This window comes from Melanotaenia boesemani, chromosome 11 (assembly GCF_017639745.1).
Source record: "Melanotaenia boesemani isolate fMelBoe1 chromosome 11, fMelBoe1.pri, whole genome shotgun sequence".
Taxonomy (NCBI): domain Eukaryota; kingdom Metazoa; phylum Chordata; class Actinopteri; order Atheriniformes; family Melanotaeniidae; genus Melanotaenia; species Melanotaenia boesemani.
Window position 1 is genome coordinate 9,179,226 of NC_055692.1, and position 20,257 is coordinate 9,199,482.

General features: G+C 38.0%; 1 protein-coding gene across 2 annotated transcripts; it reads left to right on the top strand.

Annotated features, from left to right (window-relative positions):
* The first annotated feature begins 4,341 nt into the window (after nt 1-4,341).
* On the top strand, nt 4,342-16,959 carry si:dkey-164f24.2 (calphotin). Of its 2 annotated transcripts, XM_042000595.1 has the most exons (12): nt 4,342-4,591; nt 6,840-7,286; nt 11,441-11,488; nt 13,609-13,653; nt 13,873-14,259; nt 14,462-14,494; nt 15,225-15,290; nt 15,438-15,521; nt 16,032-16,136; nt 16,259-16,372; nt 16,502-16,601; nt 16,758-16,959. In XM_042000595.1, exons 1-11 carry the CDS (start codon nt 4,547-4,549, stop codon nt 16,562-16,564), a joined length of 1,437 nt encoding a protein of 478 aa, XP_041856529.1. In that variant the 5' UTR covers nt 4,342-4,546; the 3' UTR covers nt 16,565-16,601; nt 16,758-16,959. The 2 variants fall into 2 exon arrangements, with proteins under 2 accessions (XP_041856529.1, XP_041856530.1); XM_042000596.1 differs by lacking the exon at nt 14,462-14,494 and having other exon boundaries at nt 4,343-4,591.
* Nucleotides 16,960-20,257: the final 3,298 nt, after the last annotated feature.

Below are 20,257 nucleotides of genomic sequence, written 5' to 3' on the forward strand. Positions count from 1 at the left end.
CAGGTTGTGCTCTTAACGGAAAACTACAGGAGGCATTCTTATCCTTAATTTCCTAAATCCTAACCTAATCTCAGAGAGATAAGTGGAGCCACCCCATGGAGGAAACACATTTCAGCTACTTGTATTTATATTCTTGCTCAACTGGTCATCGCTCAGTTTATGACCATGAGGGTGGAGACTAAAACTGAGAACTTTGCCTTTTAGTACAACTCCATCATCATCATCATCATCATCATCATCATCATCATCATCTTTACTGCTGTAAGTTCTTGTCATTGCAGGAGCTTCACCAAACCAGTTGTCGATGTTTTTTTTTTGTTTTTTTTTATCTCATTAAATACAAAGAAGAACTCAAGGCTCTTGAATTCCTCAGCCTAAGACTCTGCAGATTTTCCTCCACCCTCTGAAGGGACCAAGCTATCCTTTTCTGGAAAGTGAAAGTGAGCTACATCCTAAAGTCCTGTTAGTGACAATCCCAAAGTCCAGCCCATAAACCAAACAGCTGACTTACTGCAGAACGTGTCAGCACAGCTGTCAGGTCACCTTAAAATTAACATGCACCCCCAAGAGAAGGATGTGTCATCAACTTTTGTGATGACCCAGAGGTAAAATGGTTGTAATTGTTTATATGAACATCATATAGTGTGTAACTGTGAAAAACCCTCTCTATTATTGCACTTTTAGCATTTGAATTTATCCAGCCATCCAGCTTTATTGCTGTATAAGTTAATAATTTGCAGACAGCTTTAAACTGTTTACTTTCAGTGTCAGTTTTATAAAACTTTACCTTTTTAATACACTTCACAGCAGAAAAAGGATAGTAAATCAGCCTGCCATCTGGTCTTGATGTAATATTTTTCTCCTATGAAAACAAAAAGTGTTGAATGTTTCAGATTAAGTGATGTGAATGTTTGTGGATGGGATGATGTTGGGACTTAGAAAGGCTCTATAGGAAGTGAAAGGTTTTCTTTTTTTTAAGTTAGTGGGTATAAATCTAATCAGATCTCTTTGAAACAGAACACACATTTATCTACATATTACTGTGTATTATATGTTTACATATAATACACAGTGACAAGTTAAACTTTAGTTTGATAATGAGTATAAAATCTCCAAATCTAAAACTCCCATCTATGCAGTTTTTCTTTGTTTCAGTGTGTGTGTGTGTTTGCACAGAGGTGGTGAACATGGAGAGGTGGGAGTTAACAGACAACATTCCTGTGTGTGCTCCCGGTGTAGAGGTAGACTTTGTGAATATGTTTAAAGGGGATTCTCTCTGACCAGCTGTTGTGTGGCGAATAGCCTGGCAGGTTGGTGTTCCTTCTTTCCTACTGCCACAGTTTCATATTTGTTTATTGAAATAAAAAGAAAAAGTATAACCATCAATTTTAAGTTCCATTAGGTTTGATTGCATCTTCCAAACTTTCCACAATGAACAGCCCAGGGCTTGATTGTATCCAGATTTGCAAGAGACTTGGTCAAATATTGCAGCTGTGTTAGTACTCTGCACATTTTACATATGTTTAGATCGGCTGCCTTGTCGAATATAACAGCAAAAACAAGTAGCAGCTATTTTCTTTTATTCTACATTTTATACATTATGCTTTTTGCTTTATTTATTTATTTAGTAGTGTAAACATCTATCTATTCTCTTCTGTCTCTTAGTTGTGATCCAATCAGCCACAATGACAAATGTGGTTGACATTTGGGGTCTATCCACTAAATGGACATGGATACTAAAATGTAGCACCAGCGTACACTAAAGCAATGCTGCAAACTTCCTGCTGTTTTATACCTCTAACATTATTTGCTCTTCTCTGAAAAATAATTACTCCGATGCTTTATTATTTCCAGAATATTTTGTATTTACTGTTGAGTTTGAAAGCCATTGGGATATTTATTTCCTTTTTTTAAAACTCTGCTGCAAACTATTATTCTACTTTAACAGTTTGAAAATGCTGCATTTAATCCTTCAGGCGTTTAACCTGACAAACCAGCTGAACTGACATATTCACTCTCACAAGCTTAGTATACAGCGGCAAATGAGCAAACTCAGACTTGACATACTGTTCTGCTATGTAAAATTTCCTGAAGGTTTAGCTTTACCCCTGCAGTCTTGCAGGAACACCCAAAGCATACCACCTGTGACCCTCTGTGATGCCAACAGACCAAATCAAACCGACTACGCCAAAGTGCAGCCACACTTTCCTGCATCATGTAACTCATCGAGACCTGTTGACTTTTCTGCTCTGGCAGATTAATTGTTCAGTAAATTACTGACTTCAGTGCAGTACATGACTAATTACTGACTGAAATATATAAATTATATTAACATTTGGAAGGAAATGATGTATCAATCCAGGATTACATCACAAAACTCCAACTGGTAAAAGTAAATGTTACCTGTTTGTCAGAAAATGAATTTGTAATGCAAAAATGTACGGCCGCACAAGCCAGAAAGTAAGCAGCAAGATTATAAAAAACTTTCAATCAGAATTCTATGAATGGCTTGAGGAGAAAATGTAAGAACCCATTTGGTGTAGATCCAGCTCACCCTTTTTAAATTTGAGATGATCGCAGTAAAATATGGACTTTTTATCACATCATGAATAAGACAATGTGTGTATGACTGGTTAAGATATACAAGATAAAAATCAGTTCTTTTTCCTGAAAGAAACTTCTTCAAATGAATCTGTAACTAGCAGAACATTTCTATGAAACTTGGCATAAATGTTCAGTGTCTCATAAGTCTTAATTTTCATATTGAATTTTGGTTAATGGCATTTGTTTATGCACTGTATTTATAGACCCTGAATGTTCTTAAGCATTTACTCTGAGACTACAGCTACCAAAATCAAGTCTTCTTTCTTATTCCACTTAATATATCAAATTGATCTTTCTCCTTGAGTAAAGTTGGTCATTTTGACCAATTTTTTCACCAATGCAAATCAGGTAACAACGGTAGCAAGGAGCACGTTAATAGAGTGTATTTCTTGGTATATGTTGCTCCTTTATTAACATCCTGGTGTAGTAAACCTTCACATTCTCTAGTGTAATGCTATAATATATTACACCTTACAAAATGAATAGAAAATTTTAAAAAGACATTGTTTTGTGTGCTGTTTGCAATTTCCTACCTCTCCAACATTCCTGTTAACAGTTAATGGGAACACACCCATTAGTGTGCTAACTTTAGCATGCTATAAGCTTATAGAAGTAAACAGCATGCATTGCTCAGCAACTTAACTTCTTAAGTACACAACTGGGTGCTTTTGTTCAAAATGTGGGATGCCAAAGGCAGCCTATATTTTGATAGTATGGCATCATACCATACAGATAGTTGTAATTATGGGTGAAATATAGCACAATCATGTGAGCTAATATGTTGAATTCCTGTAACTTTTCATGCCAAAACGGCAGCTGTGAAAACTGATCAGTACTCACAAACAAAAAAACATGTATTTTTACAACTATATTCATAAAGCAGTATGAATAGGGTTTTATGAAATATACCATGCAGATCTGTCATTTACACAGCTGTCAAGGCTATAGCACTCACTAATATTTCATGTCAAAATAGCTATGAAAAAGGTCTGCCATAAGGTGTAAAATCACTGTGCTCAACATGAAAGGGTTAATGACATGTAAATGACATTTTGTATAATGTCAGTTCGCTCTTTGTGCAACTGCACAACCAAATATTGAAATCGGTCTCCAAAAATTAACACTATTCTTACTTCTTCCCATTATTGTACAGTATAACATGTCTGATGCTTAGTAATACATGTAATGTTTACAAAGGTAATTTGTTTGTTGTGCAAAGAGGAAAAGAAAACCTTTTTTTCCCTCTTAATTATGCAAGTACTGCTCCTCAAGGAGTTGCAGACAATAGGTCCTTACAGCTGATGCAGTCTAGGGGTAGTGGGCATAGACACATGTACATTTCTTTCTTTGTGTTCTCTGCATGACACATGTACACACACAATGGCAGCTATTCTTTTGACTTCATGTTTTTCAATTCATAAACAGTTGACAGAGGCACACTTCATGCAAGAGTGGCTCTATTAGGCTCTTGTTGATCTTTTCTCCAGCGCAGGGTTTTTAGTGAATGTTTGCATGTTTGTAGAAATGTTAACTTCTACTTCATTCTAAAAGAGAAAAAGGTAGATAACACTTGAACATGTGTAGTGTTGTGTGCTTCAAGGAGTTTTCAAGGGAGTTAAATGTAGCACACTGTAAACCCACAGACCTCTGTTTTTCTCTCTCTGCTTTGATGGAGTGATTGCATAACATACCCAACACTGCACTCTGTTCAGGAGGTTCCCCACGGCTAATACAAGCCTCTGACAGAGCTGTCGTGCGCATACACGCGTCCCTCACTGTCGCTCTGCCTTCCCACGCCCCCATCTCTCATCCCAGTCTTCCCATAGGCTCGATGCAAAGGTAACAGAAAGTCAGGGGGTTTATAAACATCCACCGCTCTCGTTCTGTCTTGCTGCCTGTTTCTCTCCTTCGCTTATTCGTGTCCCCAGCAGTGCGCACCAAAATGCCCAGCAAGAGGAAGAAGAATAAGCGTCGCATGAGGAGGGTGGTAAGTGATAACAGACGCATTTTTGTTTGATTTTTCCAGTAAATGTTTATTCTCACGTCACTTAAAGTGCATCCCTTGCTTCGGATTTTGGAATAATATAGAAATTCCACTAAAATATAGCCCTAAAAATAATTAATAAATAAAATTAATTATAATGTGATGATAATGTTGATTTTTTTTTTATTTATTTATTCATTTTTAAGCAAAATGTCCTGTTTGCATTATTAATGAAGTTAACACGTAGCCATAAAAAAGGAGTCAAAATTGAAGTCAGTATTTATAGGTTTCGCTTTAACTATGAAGTGATGGCGCTTTACTGCGCACCCCCACACGCTGTCCGTGCGTAAAATGTCTATAAATAACACGCACCGACTGGTTGGAAATCATACAACCAAATCTGAACCGCAGATTTTCGATGCTTCTGGCTCTGCTACATAAGGTAAAATAAAGAATTTAGTCTATTTATGTATTTAATTGTTTGTTAAATTCTTTTATTTATTTATTTTTAATTAATTAATAAATGTATTTGTTTATTTTACATTTCTGGATGTAGATTTCAGGGTTATATTTTTCTGTTTTTTTTTTCGTAAAACGTGAAAAGTTCCACTTTTATAAGTCCTTCCCAACCAAACTGTTTATTTATTTATTTACTTTTACTTGGGGGCTTCAAATATAACACACTGTGCTTCACAATACATTGTACAGTGTCTGCTGTTATGCTTATGATTCAGTATGTTGAAGCACTGTGGCATGGTGGTGATGTGAGTGACTCCTGTCCGATTCCCACTCCTGTCAGACAAAGAAGAAAAATTTTACTTTTGAACATTCAGTGCCCAAAAAGAGGGGGTGGGTGTGGCAGAGAGGGGAGGGGTTTGTGCTGAGTGAAATAAAGTCACACAGAAGCTTCATTTTCTCAGAGAGCAAAGGTTAATATCACAACAACACTCACTATGTTTTTCATCTGCTATTGATTAATTCCATCTAACAATGTTCAATTTCTTTCTTATATTTACTTATTTCACCACTTAAGTATCCATCCTTAAGCCTCAGTCAGCCAGTATATGTCACTCCACACCATACAGCTGTATTTGGTAATGTGTTGACTGGAGGTATGTCTTGCATTCACTTTGCCAGAGTGGAATTTCCACTGTTTTATTCTCTCAGAGTCTGGAAGTGACACTTAGATTAAAAAAAAGCCCCTGAGGTCATTTGCAGCTTCATGTTATCACCAGTTCCTCCAGAGATATCAGAGCACTGCAGGACAAGGAGTGACCACGAAACCAAGCTGAGTGCTGCTCTCTGAGTAGCATTCAGCCTGAGGAACACAATCACTAACTTTGATTGTTTTTAAATGATGCATTACTTTGATGTAATCATGTTTACATTGCAAGATATCAAGCTTTGTATTGATATAGATAAAGAGGGGTTGTTTTGACAGTGTTTAGCTGGGCAGGCATTGACGTATGCACTTACACACATGCACTTTTGGCTTACAGGCTTGGTCTAGCAATGCCTAACTGGCTGTCGGCCTAACAAAAGCATTTTTGGGGAGTGATTGTAACCTGATTATAACCTGATTATGAAGTGATTAGGCCCACTGTCTGGCCCGCGGGGCACCCATCAGTGCTGCTGACTCGCACGGTTTCTATTCCCGCTTCACCAGACCTGTCAGGACCACTATGGTTCAACTAATTAGCTCCCATTATCTAACTAGCTTTGCACAGCCCACTCCGAGTGACCCCCTCCCTCCAGTGGTCTGCTCTCCTAAAACCTCCATGAAAGCCTGAGGGGGTTTTGTCCAGAGTTGAAAAACATGTTGGACCTGGCTGGGATGGCATGCCTGGTATTCCTGCAGAAAGGAGTGTGCTAGAATGAATCACAGTGTCAACAGTATCAGTATCGGGAAATGATAAAGGCCTCAGTCAGTTTTAAAGCTCTTAAAACTCCTATTTGTATTTAACCATCATCAGATAGCAGCTTGTCTTAAATACTTGTAGGTCAGTTCAGAAATACTCTTAAGAAAGATCAAGTTTCCCACATTTATTGTCTTTCAGACTTTAAAGATGAGTTGCTTGATAGAAAAATCCTTTAGTGCTAAATTAACCGAACTTTACCAATTAACAAGTCGAAGTTAGTCACAACAGAATTAACACATGAAAAGAAACTTGAACAATGTATACCACTATGAAGACAATACTATAATCATTAATCCTTATGGGGTTTGTGTGTGTGTGTTTTCATCTTGCAGCAAGCCCAGAGGTTAGCACTTGAGGAACAAAATGCAAACAACTACCCAGTCAAAGCCACCCCAGGGATTGCAGTCAGCGCACCCCCTTCAGCCGCCCCCAAGAAAGCAGCTAAAACCACAGCACCAGTTCCCGTCAAAATCCCACAGGTCGTACCCATTACTGTTCCCATTATAGAGACCCCCAAAGTAGAACCAAAGCCTATTGTCAAAGAACCTGTGATAGAACCCATCCCAGCTGAGGTAGAGGCACCAAAACTAGAGCCTGTGTTGGTGGAACAGTCTCGTGCAGAGATTGAGAATGAAGCCCACGTGGAGGTTGAGGCCCCAGCACCAATCACTGCAGAGGCGCCAGTCATTGAGACTCCACCAGTGGAGCCCCCTACTGTTGAAGCTGCTGCAGACCAGGAAACTGAATTTATTCTTCCTGCAAGAGAACCAGTCATTGAGGTAAGAGTGTTTACTGATTGGATGTGAACGTTGACTGAGGGGCAAACATGTTTGGTCAATCTTCTGCAGACTTTCTCAAGTGACTGAGATCTTTTGGTGTTCAAATTATTTTTAGAAGTCACCTTTGACCTTTTATGACATCCATCAAGCTGTTTCCTTCTCAGAGACAATGAAGGCTTTATAAAGTTTGTTATTTCACAAGGATTTCATCTAAACTTTACCAGGTTCCATACTGTGCAAGGTTAGCATGAATCAGACAATTTAATGGTTGTGTCTTTGTCTAGCCTATTAAGAGTTTGTTTTTCTGAGTGATAGTCTTGGGTCTAACATACTGTGCCAGAGTTCTTCTAGGAGAAGGGAAGTAGAACTGGTGGAGGCTATGAAGCAAGGGGAACAACATGTTCCATTTAGCAAAGAGGTGGAAAAAAGGGGAGAGGTTAAAGGCTGCACCAGTGGGCACAGCTTTTTAGCAGTCATTTTACATCACCAACTTTACAACATGGTTGTGCTTCAAAGCACATGTCTGTGTTTATTTGTCACATTTTGGACAGACTTCTTAAAAAGACAGTAGCAGAGTCTGGATTGTCTGGATTTTGACTGCTATGTAATAAATGCACCTTTTATTGTCATTTGTTATAAGTGAAGAGGTTTTTGGTCAATAAGGACATTACTGAAAAGCATGAATTTCTGTTTGCCCTGTCAGTTCTTGCAGTAGCTCCATGTCTATATTGCTTTGATCAGAACCAGAGAAGTACTAATATCTGAAGTCATGATCATGTTTTCAAAACATTTTTTTTATCTGTCAATTATTTGAATTTTAATAAGAAATTTAAAAGATGCTGGCCCCATAAGATGAGCAAGTTAGCCACTGTGCAGCCATTTTGGGAACAGAATGTCCTGTTTCATCCAGTCATCTACATGAAGACAAATTTTGGTATTTAAAGGTTGGACACATGCAACCAGAGCCATGCTCTTTTCTCCCACTAACTGAGCCATTATCAGATTTGTTGCAATGTATATGCTCACATGTCTGTGAGTGTGCATGTGTTGCCCAATTCTGTCAAAGGAAGCTTCACTTTGTGCTGCATTACGTCCCCAGCATTCCTTGGGCCATGTCATCCAGTAAACTTACGTGCCATTTAGTTTGGAGGTTTGGACTGCAAACCTTTAACCACTAAGTTATGGCTTCTGGAGAAGATGGTCTTCCCATCATTATGAAGTTTTATGTCGCAGCAGTTGTCCCCCCCCCCCAATCCCTTTGCCTCTGCCTCCCTTCTTCCTTCTCTCGCTCCCTCCCTCCCATCTACCAAACCACCCATTACTCTTTTTTCCTGCTTTCTTTCCTCTCTTTCGTGTCCCCCTGCTCTTTCACTGCTTGCAGATGTGCCACATTAAGCTCAGAGTCACAGGAACTAACAGCTCAGACACACACCTTTGCAAAAAAAAAAAAACACCAACTGGTCAAATAATTTTGCTTTATTAGGTTTTTTTAGTTTGAGAATCTTTGTCAGCTGAGTTGTTAGTCTGAGTTTTATAACACTTTGCTCACAGAGATCTTGTACTCTTGTGAAAACAACTTTGCAAGTAAGCTTAATATCAGATCAGACATTAATGGGGCTTGTATTCAGCTGGCTTTTGGGCCAAAGACGGGCCCAACCACCTCTAGATGTTGCCACGGAGACTTAGGTGAGTATAATCCTTGCCCATTCTACACACCTGCTCTGTCTTCAGTTTTTTTTGCGGCTTGAAGCAGCGGTGGGTGTGGCTCTTACTGAGGCTGAACATTTTGTACCACTTACGCCCCCCATGCTCCTGCCCTTATCTCCTCCTCCATCCTGTCACTCACCCCTCTACACCCCATAATCCATCCTTCCCTCCCATCCCTTCCTCTCTGCCATTGCCTTTATTTATTTTTATTGTTTTGCACATGCACATGTTCATCTAAAAATCATCATTTTATCAATGGTTCTTTGCTTTGGGTTCCGGGGGGGGGGGGAATCAAGGCAGAGGAGATTAGTACATTTTATTGTTAGCTCAGTGGTGAGAGTGTACAGCTGCTTGTTGTAGTGTGTTTGTGTGTAGTATACCCTGTTGTATTCGAATAATAAAGTAAAGCTTATTCAGATAGTTGTCACAACCTTTATGATGATTGTGAGAAATTTCCGCTGAAGAGATGTCCAAATGTTCATTTGTCACGTTGAAAATGCTAATTACAGCATGCTTCTGAGCTGTTGTGAGGCATATTTTACTTTATCACACTTGACATTATAGCTGCAGAGACTAAATGTTTTAGCAAGGGTCAGAGATGTGCACGTTTTTGGACTTAGCTGGAAAAGTTAACACCTTGTGGCAAAGCACGTGCAGACTCTGCATTCTTCCTCAGATCTCCAGCTCGTCTCACATGTAAGCTGCCTCCCCTCCCCACCAAACCATACCTGGCAGCTTTCATAGGTTTCTTTTTTATGATCATTTACTTTTGCAAAGAAAATCTGACAAATAACCCCTTCTCTGTTTGGTTGGTTTCTGTGTTGACATTTGTTTTATATCAGAGAATGTAGCTTTCTTAGAAAATAGACCTTAAAAAATTGTCAAAGATTAAAACAACTCCCCAAATAAATATGTGTGTAAGACCAAAGTTAGTAAATGTACAGCATCTAAGTATACTGTGTCTCTGGGATAAGAGATCTTTTCAAAGATTTGTTGTGTGCTGAGTTTGTTCAAGCTGTCTGTGTCAGATACTGTAAGTACACAGAGTTCTCCAGCTTGGACGGACCGAGGGGGGGTGGGGGTGTGGGGATGCATATAATGTGTGTGGGTACTTGTGTGCATGCATTTTACGGCAGGGCAAAGCAGATTTATAGCTCACCTCACTCCCTCTTTCCCTCCATCCTGTTTCCTTTCCCTTATATCCCTTACAACATCCCTCCAAAAGCTTCATCTGGAGATTATATTTACTCATACTACCTATATGAGCATATTTGCACACTTGGCCTTTGTTCAGAGGCTGCCTTTCTTTTAGGCTGAAGATGGAGTTAGATGTCTTTGGCAAATGGATGTCGGGCCTGTTTGTGACAAGCAGTGTGATGCTGCACACTCTAGAGTCGTCCTACATTGGAGAAGAACTGGCACAAGACAGGCTAAATAATTTAGTCAGACTATTTACAATATTTATGTGCAGCTCCCTGTGATTGTCCTATGGTTGAACACACAAATGACTGCATAGATGGTCCCGCCCCAGTGTTCAATTAGGCTACTGGCATCAGAAAATCTAATGGCATGGCTCTATGTAGATGTGGATGACATTGTCATGTGGGCATTTTTTCTAAATCATTGTCTAGAATTAAGTAACTCTGCAAGTAACTCTAGAATAAAAAGTTGTACATCAGAAACTTTTCTCATATTCTGCTAAACTTGCAGCAATTTATATGAAAAACCTTTAAGGGATGTCTTTTTTTAAATTAATCTAATTTGTCATGAATGTTTAATTATCAATAAAATATGTAATTAAGAATATTAGAAATCTGTGGAGAAAAGACCAGAGGGAAAAAAAAGAAAAAAGATCTAATCTGTGATTTTATAGAGGGGGTGAAAAGAGGGTGTAGCAGTGTCCCATTATCCAATTGGTTGTAAGATTCTTGTAAGAGGTAGAAAGCTCCTCCCCCTCCTTCCCAACAACAGTTCTTACACACCAAGTGTAATATGAAGGAGAGTGTGCATTTGCCTGTTTGTGTTTGTACAGAACTACCAGGCCAAATTCAGGTTCTAATTTTAATACACATTTCCCTTTATGGACACAGAAAACGTGACTCTCACTAGGGTTTCTCTGTTAAATATCCTGAAGCCATCACAGCTACAGTTTGGCTGACAAACTGTTTTGTAGAAACTTGTTTTGCTGTGGGCACATTTTTAACACCCCTGTGTGTGCCTCTCCCAAAGCTTGGCCTTTAAATAATCAAAACAGGATATTAACACTGCACAAGGCACTTAATGTTCAACAGCAAGATTTGTTCATTAACATGTCCTAGAGTGCTTTTTTAATAAACAACAAAATAAAAGAAATCATGTTTTTTGCCCACTATACTCTGTTCTGTAAGATGAAATGCATTGTTTTTGTTGCCTTTGAGAAAAAACTCCTCTCCCCCTTTCTTTCATAGGCCATACCCCCAGTTGAGGCTCCAGTGGTGGCTCCTACTGAGACGGAGGTAAAAATAAATATAAATGTAGTATTCTTTTGTGCTTTCAAAGACACTTTTCTGTCTCATTCATAATTCACATAAAAGAACAGTTGTCTTTGCGTAATAAACCAAAGGCAGATTAAGCAGGTGGGAATGAGGACATTTTATGTCACCAAACTTTCCATTTTTCATTTTAAACAAGTCATAAACAGACAACTTGACATCGTAGCAATCCCAGCTGATCCAGGATGTCTTGAAAATTCAGCAAATTATGGTGATTTGATGAAGTAGAAGTTCATACCTTGGTGAAAAATGAAAAAGGACTTTGACTAAGGCAGAAGTTTTGATGAGTTTTTTACTTAAATATTAGTAACAAACATACAATCTTTAAAATTAAATCTAGAATAAAAGTAGAAAAGAAACATTAAAATTTAATTCCACTGGCTTTTTCAATACAATATTAACTGATCCTCAGTTCATTATACAATTTGTTGAATTTACCAGATGGAACATCAGCTGTCTCATCCATGTAAAATGAAATGTGAAAACACACAACTAAGAAAAAAAAAAAAAAGAAGAAAGAAAAAAAATGTAGATATTTGTGTTAAACTTTAGCGAGTAAAAGTAAAAATGTCTTTAGAAAGAAGAGGACTCTAAAGGAAGATCAGATATGTGGAAGAAAGGTTGGTAAAGTTTCTGAATCTTAAACAACATAAAGAGAGATAATTGCTTCTGTTGCACTTACTTACTTACTTATTTATTTATTTATTCTTATTGTGGTTTACATTTGTGAGAAACTACTGTTACTTAAATTTGTTTTAACCCACTTAGCAGTAAGAAGGTACTTACTGCTACTTAGAGACAGACAAGGCTATTTAGAGATGTGTGTGTGTGTGTGTGTGTGTGTGTGTGGACCATAATACAACAAGCTAAAGGTTCAGTTTTGCATTCATAATTAACTAAAATATTTGCAGGTCCTGTTATATGATCTAATATATAGAAATTATCCACATAATGACATTTTTAAATGGATAAATGTTGTCTCTTTTTAGTTTTAACTTTGAAAGAAGGTTTTAAATCTAACTGGCAATCCAAAAAAAACAACAAAAAAAACAAAAGAAAAAATTATAACGTGAAAATGCAGCAAAATCTTGCAGTTATTCTCCATCAACCTTTCCAACTCAAATAACACAAACATAATCTGTGCTTAAATTGAAACTTTTCAGAGAAAGCATAGTGGAAGGCACTTATTTAGCACACAATCAATGCTTCATTCAGAACAGTTGTGGAATTGCTGGCAGGCTTTATTGCTGACACAAAATTTCCACTCATGTTTTTTAAGTTCTCGGCCTCTTAAACAAAACAACAGACAATCGTTTCTATAGAAAAGTGCTGAAGGTCCCAATGACTTAAGCTTCACACCTAATGAATAAAACTTGCTTCAGGCCTGTACATGAGACAGTACTCTGCTGGATTATGGTGATCTGTTATTTTTTAATGCCCCCAGTCAGCATCTTAAGAAACTAGATCCTGTGTACCAGAGTGCTCTGTGTTTCATCAGTGACTGTGTAAATTGTACACATCATTGCACTTACAGCTACAGCTACATGCTCGTTTTATTTATAAAACTATTCTTGGCCTAATTCCTTTATGTCTTTTTTACCTACATGTCCAAGAATCAGGCTCAATATAGCCTTTGTTCTAGTTCTGGTCCACAGATGGTGGTCACTAGAGTAAGAACAGAACTTGGGGGAAAACAGCTTTTAAATATGCTTTCAAACTGATTTGAGAGTAACAAAATTCATCTCTCTGGGGGAGTTTAAGTCAATTCGACTTAAGCTCAAGAAGAAAAAACTGTCTGTAAACGTTTTTAAACCTTCGTGTGTTATTCAGCCCACGCTGCATTTCGTTTACCTGATGTTGGCTGCTGCTTTTGTTTTACATGTTTAGTTTTACTTCTTGTGTTTTGAAAGTTGGTCTCTGTTTGTTATGTGGTAAACTGTGTATTTGTGCTGCCTTCCTTGGCCAGGTCACTTTTGAAAAAGAGATTTCTAACCTCAGTGAGTTTTTTATTTGATTAAATAAAGGAGAAAAGAATAAAATAAAATAAGACTTTACAGTAAAGTGTGTTATTTGTCACTTTCCAGATCCAGATAGTGGACACTGTAGTTATAAAGTCAGAGATGGAACTGGTAAGTTATTTGACTTTAAATGTTGACATTTTGCTCATGTGTGTAAACTAAGGGTCATTCATTCAGATTGACACTTTATTTTTGACCAATTAATGCTGCTGTGGGCCAATGTTTCGTCCTCTACATCTGTGCTTTCCTTACCCACTGGTTGAGATTCACTTCTGTAGATGCATGTTGTACGCTTACTTAATGTGTGCCGTGTTGACTTTGCATGTGTAGATGCATGATGTCTGCGAACCAGAGGCGGAAGTTGAAGCTGAGACCTTGACAGAGGAAGAGGCTGTGACTGAGGTGGAAGTGGAGGTGACCACCACAGAAGAAATCTCTGTTCCTGAGCCTGCAACGGCAACCACTGAACAACCAGTGGGAGAACTTAGTATTGACCAAGTTTCCGCTGAAGCAGAACCGGCTGCAGACAGTGTTGTTAGAGAAACTGTTACTGAATCTGTGATTGAGGCTACCACAGAGAGACCGGAGCCTGAACAAGTGACTGAAGAAGTCAGTCCTGCAGCCCCAACTGAGGAGGGAGAGGATGAAGGTGAAGTAGAAGTGTTGGATGAAGAAGATACAGCTGCAGTCCCTGCTGAGCCTGTACCAGCTGCAGAGGTGCCCCCTGAGAAAATGTTCTCATCTTTTTATTTAATCTCTTTTTAAATGTCACCTCAGTTATCTTATCTTATCTTTTTTTTTTTTTTTTTTTTTTTTTTTTTGTAAAGAGCATGCAGCTTCAATAGTTGTGTTTTTTGTGGATTTCCCAGCCAATGACTGGCAGCTCACTTTGCCCATTTATTTGTTTTGTTTACATCAGGATGCTCTTGTCCAGTCTGTGGGAATCCCAGTGGTAAGAAGTATTAACTAATTAAAAAATATGCTGCACTTTACTAAAAGATACTTTAAAAAAAAAGCTTTCTAAGGAATAAAATAAGTAAATATACAGTACTCGTGAAAATTTAGTTAGGGATATTTGGCTTTTTGTATGAAGTCAGCATGAACCTAAATGCGTTATAACATTAACAGGTGAACTTAATTTGGCTTTCTCTAAACTTTTAAATCCTACGAAACTGTTCAGTGTTTCAGTGCTTATTGCAGAAGAAGGCGATTAACCATAAAAACAAAATAACTTTCTGAACCGTGAATCAACCACTAAATATTCTGGTTTGATGACAACTTCTGTTTAAACAGTCTTCTTAATCACTATGTCACATCCAGACAAATAAGACCATGAAACCAAGACAATCAAATGACCTTTTTTACATTTTTATGCACGTTTTAAACACAAGTGCATCACAAAGTGTTTTACAAAATGCACAAAACAATAAAACAAATATACAAAAACTAGACCTGACACATTGAGTCAGATTTTGTTCTAATAAATTATTTTGGATGAAGGAACCATTGCATGATTATACTGAAATGCTCAACATTCATAATAAAATATTAGTATAACATTAACTTTTGACATTTTCTGTAAATTTCAACCAAAAGCTGAATATCCCTAACTTTTTGCAAGTGCTATATACGCATATATATGTGTCTAAAATTTGACCTTGCACCTTATGTTGTCTCACCAGGTATCAGACACCATCCCTGATGCTCTGGTAACAAAAGCTGAAGCCCCTGTTGCTGAAGAAAAAGTGGTAAAAGTGAAAATACAAGTTTTTAATTTCAATAGAACATTTGACTTTGTTGTCCTCATGTCAGGGCTGTAAGCTTTATTCTCTAACTGAGTTTCTTCCTCTAAATATACAGAATTATCTTTGTGCGTAACATTTTCCTCTCCCCAGGCTGTTGCTGACATTCTGGTTGATGTCACAGAATCAATGTCAGCAGTACAGGTTAACATCTCTGCATCAGCTGCTGTCGAGCAGGTTAGAACAACACAAACAAGAATATACTACTTGAGCATTTCAATAAATAGAAATAAAATAAAAATGATTTTATTTCTATTTTAAACCTTAAAACCGGTAAAATATTGTGCTGAAACAAAGTGATGTTTGAGCTATAAGTGTTGCTGAGGATAAATCGGTTCCACTTTTGTATGAACTTTAATGGTTACTACAAACAACATTCACCCATGTATGCAGCAGTTCTTATTCTGTATCTCTTAGTCTGGTTTCTCTGAGGAAATCTGTTAATATTATAGTCATTAAAGCAGCACTGTGTAGTGAAAATGGTAATAACATGGTGAAAACAGAGCAGATATCGCCCAACCAGCATATCCACAGTGTCACAACTGAAAGATCTCACATGCAATAATCAAAAAGTCAAGAAAGTGTGTATAGGTTGCACACATGGCAAACATATGCATTCATGTCCACTTACTTAAAAAAGTTTTATAGACCAATTTTTCAGTCCAATCCCCCTTGTGTTGTTTTCAGGAAATTGTAACCACGATGGAGACCTTCAGCACCCAGATGGAATTCATTGACGTGACTCTTGCTGATCCTGCGCTTGCTGCTGTACCTGCAAAGGATGTGATCATTGTAAGCTCTATACTGTTCACTGCTTGCCTTTAAAAACATGTGACATTAAACCACTAGATGCAAAAGATTTCATTTCTCTGCCTGTGCCTATTTCCCAACCTCAATTTTCCTTTCCTTTCCAGGATGCTGCTGAGCAGTCGGGTCTGGAAATGCTGTCAGAAGAACCCAAACCAGAAATCTGCGACATGCCATGTCAGATGCAGATCCCTGCAGAGCCTGTGCAGCTCAGCTCAGCAGTAAATAAATTTAATAGCAGAGAAGACAATTAATACTTAATTGTGTATTTAATGATAATATCATGTTAATGTTCATACTTTGATTTTACAGCAAATTCACCTGATTTAATGTCTTGTTTGCGGTTAAAGGAGATCTCAATGGAGACAGCGTTGAATGGGCATATTGTTCCAGAGGTCTCTATTGAGGGTTAGAGCCACACCACACAACTCAGAAGTTCTTTTTCTCTGTGTAAGTCTATCAAAATAGTTAATAAATTCATTAACGCATCACTTTTTTGTTCAGTTTTAATTCAATTTCCATTCCTGTTATTAACCAAAACATTATTCTGTTAGCACTGTTGGTAACAGTAACTAACCAAGCCACTGGAATATTTGTCTCTTTCAGATTCCCCTTTGGTCATTTGGAGGACTGAAAGCTTTATACTGAGTCAACCAGCCAACCTTTTCATTTTTTAAGGCTTAAGAACAGAACAGCCAGGAAATCGAAGGGGCATCCACACTTTGAAGTGCCTTTCCTGTCCTGTTTTCTGTTGAAACATCAAACCAGATGTCAACATGCAGAAACTGCTGCAGCAGCAGAGACTAATGAAAAAAAAAATTATAAAAATTGCAGCTCCTTTTTAAACTGTATTGTCCCACACACCAGAACCCCATTTGTGTTTTGTGGCGGAAGCAGAAGTGCCCAAGAGAAGAAGATTTATAAATGACACAAACATGAAATATCCATGCATGTTGCCATCTCTTGAGAACATCTGTCTCCACACTACCTACACTTAAAGCATGCAAACACTGTAGCATGGGTGATCGGGCCTATAGTTTGTATTTAAGCCAATTACACATAAATGAGGGACAACTTTTTGTTTTATTGCCACTGATTTGGCTCACTGGCGTCTTACACATAAATTTCCTCTCAACACTCCTGTTCCTGTCCCATTTCCTGTCCTCCACTTTTCTCTGTCTCAACTAAGTGCCAATGCTGAGGTTAGTGTGATGCTAAAACATTTTAAAGCTAGAGTTTTAGGTCTTATGGCCTCTGAAGCTTGGAGAATGACAATTTTCTGTCTGTTTCTTTTTTCACTTTCTCTTTTTGTATTTCATTTTGTATAGACAGAATGATGTGCTACAGTTTTGTGTTCAAAGCCTGTGCTCTCGAGGGGAAATATGGTGCAATGTGAGGATTATTGTTGAGCTGTTGATGTGCTGCCTCCACCTTTGAAATAAAGCTGTAACTCATCGCAATAAAGGAACATGTGTTTTACTTGCCTCTTACCCAGAGGCGATTCCAGGATCAGAGGTTTAGGGGTGCTGAGCACCCAGACAGTTGTCTGCCCAGGCAAGAGAAATTTCATTGTTTTATATATTTTAACACAATTTCATTCCTACATTTGTGAAAGAAAAGCAAAACACTTTTTTTGGTAAAGTCTGTAACTAAACCATCAAATCTGATAAAGGTGATGTAAATGCTGAGCCACAGCAAAAGAGGAATGGATTGAAATCATAGAGGAAACTTATTGCAACACAAATTTCTGAGGGAAGACAACTCATTTTGATACAGCTCCTCATCATAAACATAAACAGTACGTATGTTTCTGGAGTAAATCAGCCCCCTATAGTGAGTATCAAAAATACCGATAGTGGCACTTGGACTTATTTTTTGGACTTTTATTTGAAATAAAATGCACAACATGTAAAACACAGCAACAGAAATGGACTTTTTCAAACTTTGCATTATATACCACAAATACATAAATAAAAATAACCTTCAAAAAAAGAAATGTGCTTGAAATCTGCAAAATAATAATAATAACATCTTTATAAAAGAGAGGCAACCCTGCCTATGATACAATGTATGTGATATATGTTATCTTTGTCTGGATAGTGCAGATTATTTATTATACTTTCACCTGTCCCCTCATTTGTCAATTACTTTATAGTGTGGTATGGTCTCTTCTTACCTGGTTCTTCCTGACCTGCACTCACTCCTCTCCTTCCCATTTTTCATCTCCCCTCTTTGGACTGACAATCATACACAAAAAGATTGTATTTAACTGGATGAAAAATTTACATAAATATGAATAAATACTATTAAGAACACTAATAAAGTCCTCTCTCTCTTTGTACTGTCAACCAAAAGGCTAATAACTGAACAATGTGTTTTATGTGTAATAAGAGATATAAACAATGATACAATGATCCAACTTACAACAACTTATTACTTATTCTTGGCTTAGCTGTATTTTTTCTTGTTAAAATATTATGTTTCAACCAAGCACAGTGTGGTTTTTACACTTTTCTAATTTGTTTAAAAAAAAGCACATGCATTAAAAGAAATCTTAAATTTTAGGGGTACTGGGATTCAGTTTAGGGGTGCTTCAGCACCCTCAAAAACGGGCTATAAATGCCTGTGCCCTTACCTTTAACTTAAATGAACAGGTCATACATACAAAACCACATGTCCACTCACAGTGAGGAGGTTCCTGTATCAAACATCTGCTAGGGCCTTTCTATGTGGTGTTTGCAAGTTCTCCCTGATGCATGGGTTCTCTCTGGGCACTCTGTTTGCTAGGTTGATTAGTGTTTCTAAGATTCTCCCTGGGAGCAAGCATTAGTAGATCACCATCTCTCTGTTTTGGCCCTGCGATGGACTGGCGACCTGTCCAGGGTGTACCCTGCCTCTTGTCTGACTGCAGCCTTGAGCTATAGCTGATTCATGAGTGGATGGATGGCAAATAACAGCTTAAATTTGGATGCCAGATCTGTCCCAGTTTTAAACAAGTCTTTATTTTGTGACTGTGTGACATTTGCTGGCCCACTGATTAAAGTTACTTTTAATTCGCTTACAGCTAACAGTATGAAGGAATAAAATAGCAAAGCCAAATGATTTTTATTTAAGGTACTATGAAAATGTAACATACAAGGTTTGACCAGGTGGCACAACTAACTACAATGACATCAAAACCTGTTAAGAAGTTTGCTTTGCAGGAGGATGGACTAGGTTCACTTTTCTTATAAAGATTGAAAACTTTTAAGTAACACTCTTATACAATATCTCACTGACGATGAAGAACCTACAGTATGTGTCCTACACTGTACGATTGCTATCCCTTCACAACTGGCTGCCCCCTCTTCCAAGCTCGGGTTTTCTACCAAAGGCCTGGGAGCTTGAGGGTTCTGTGCAGTATTTTAGCTGTTTCTACTTTGTTTGTACCATGTTTTTCTTGATCCTTGATGCTATTCCAGGGATATGTTGGAACTACTCTGCTACTCTGGAGGTCACAACCATGAGTATGCCAGTTACCACTGACACCACTGTTGCCTTCACTCCCCACATCTTTTCTGGTTCCTCCTTCATCTTAGTATTTTTCCAGTTTCTTGTGTTTCTTCTTGATGTTGCTGTCAGTCAGGATCACTACATCTATCATCACTGTCTTCTTTTCCAGCACATTAACCACTACAATGTCTGGTTGGTTAGCCATCACCAGATTATTAGTCCAGATCTGGAAGTCCCACAGGATCTTGGCTCTATCATTCTCCCCACTTTTGATGACTTCCATCTTGACCCAGGTACTTTCAGCCCCAAACTTTTTACAGATACTGCTGTATATTACTCCAGCCACTTGGTTATGGCATTCCATATATGCCTTAACTTTCTGCATCTAGAGTCTACTACTGTGGGCTGGGCTGTCTCAGTTGCCTCTTTGCACAGTCTGCACCTGGGCTCCTATCTGATGTGATATATCCTGGTTCCTGTGGTTCTCATGCTTAGTGCCTGTTCCTCTCAATCAGCCATGATAAGTGCTGTGTATGTGTATCTAGGACAAACAAACCATTAACTTTAAAAGTATGTGTCCAAACTAAAAATAAAGACAAATCCATTTTTTCCCC

What these genes read in the sequence shown, in the direction of transcription:
- si:dkey-164f24.2 (XM_042000595.1), top strand. Translation starts at nt 4,547, where the DNA reads ATGCCCAGCAAGAGGAAGAAGAATAAGCGTCGCATGAGGAGGGTG. An exon ending in TAAAGTCAGAGATGGAACTG is followed by an intron (nt 13,654 to 13,872) that starts GTAAGTTATTTG and finishes TTGCATGTGTAG; the next exon opens with ATGCATGATGTCTGCGAACC. An exon ending in CTGTTGCTGAAGAAAAAGTG is followed by an intron (nt 15,291 to 15,437) that starts GTAAAAGTGAAA and finishes TCCTCTCCCCAG; the next exon opens with GCTGTTGCTGACATTCTGGT.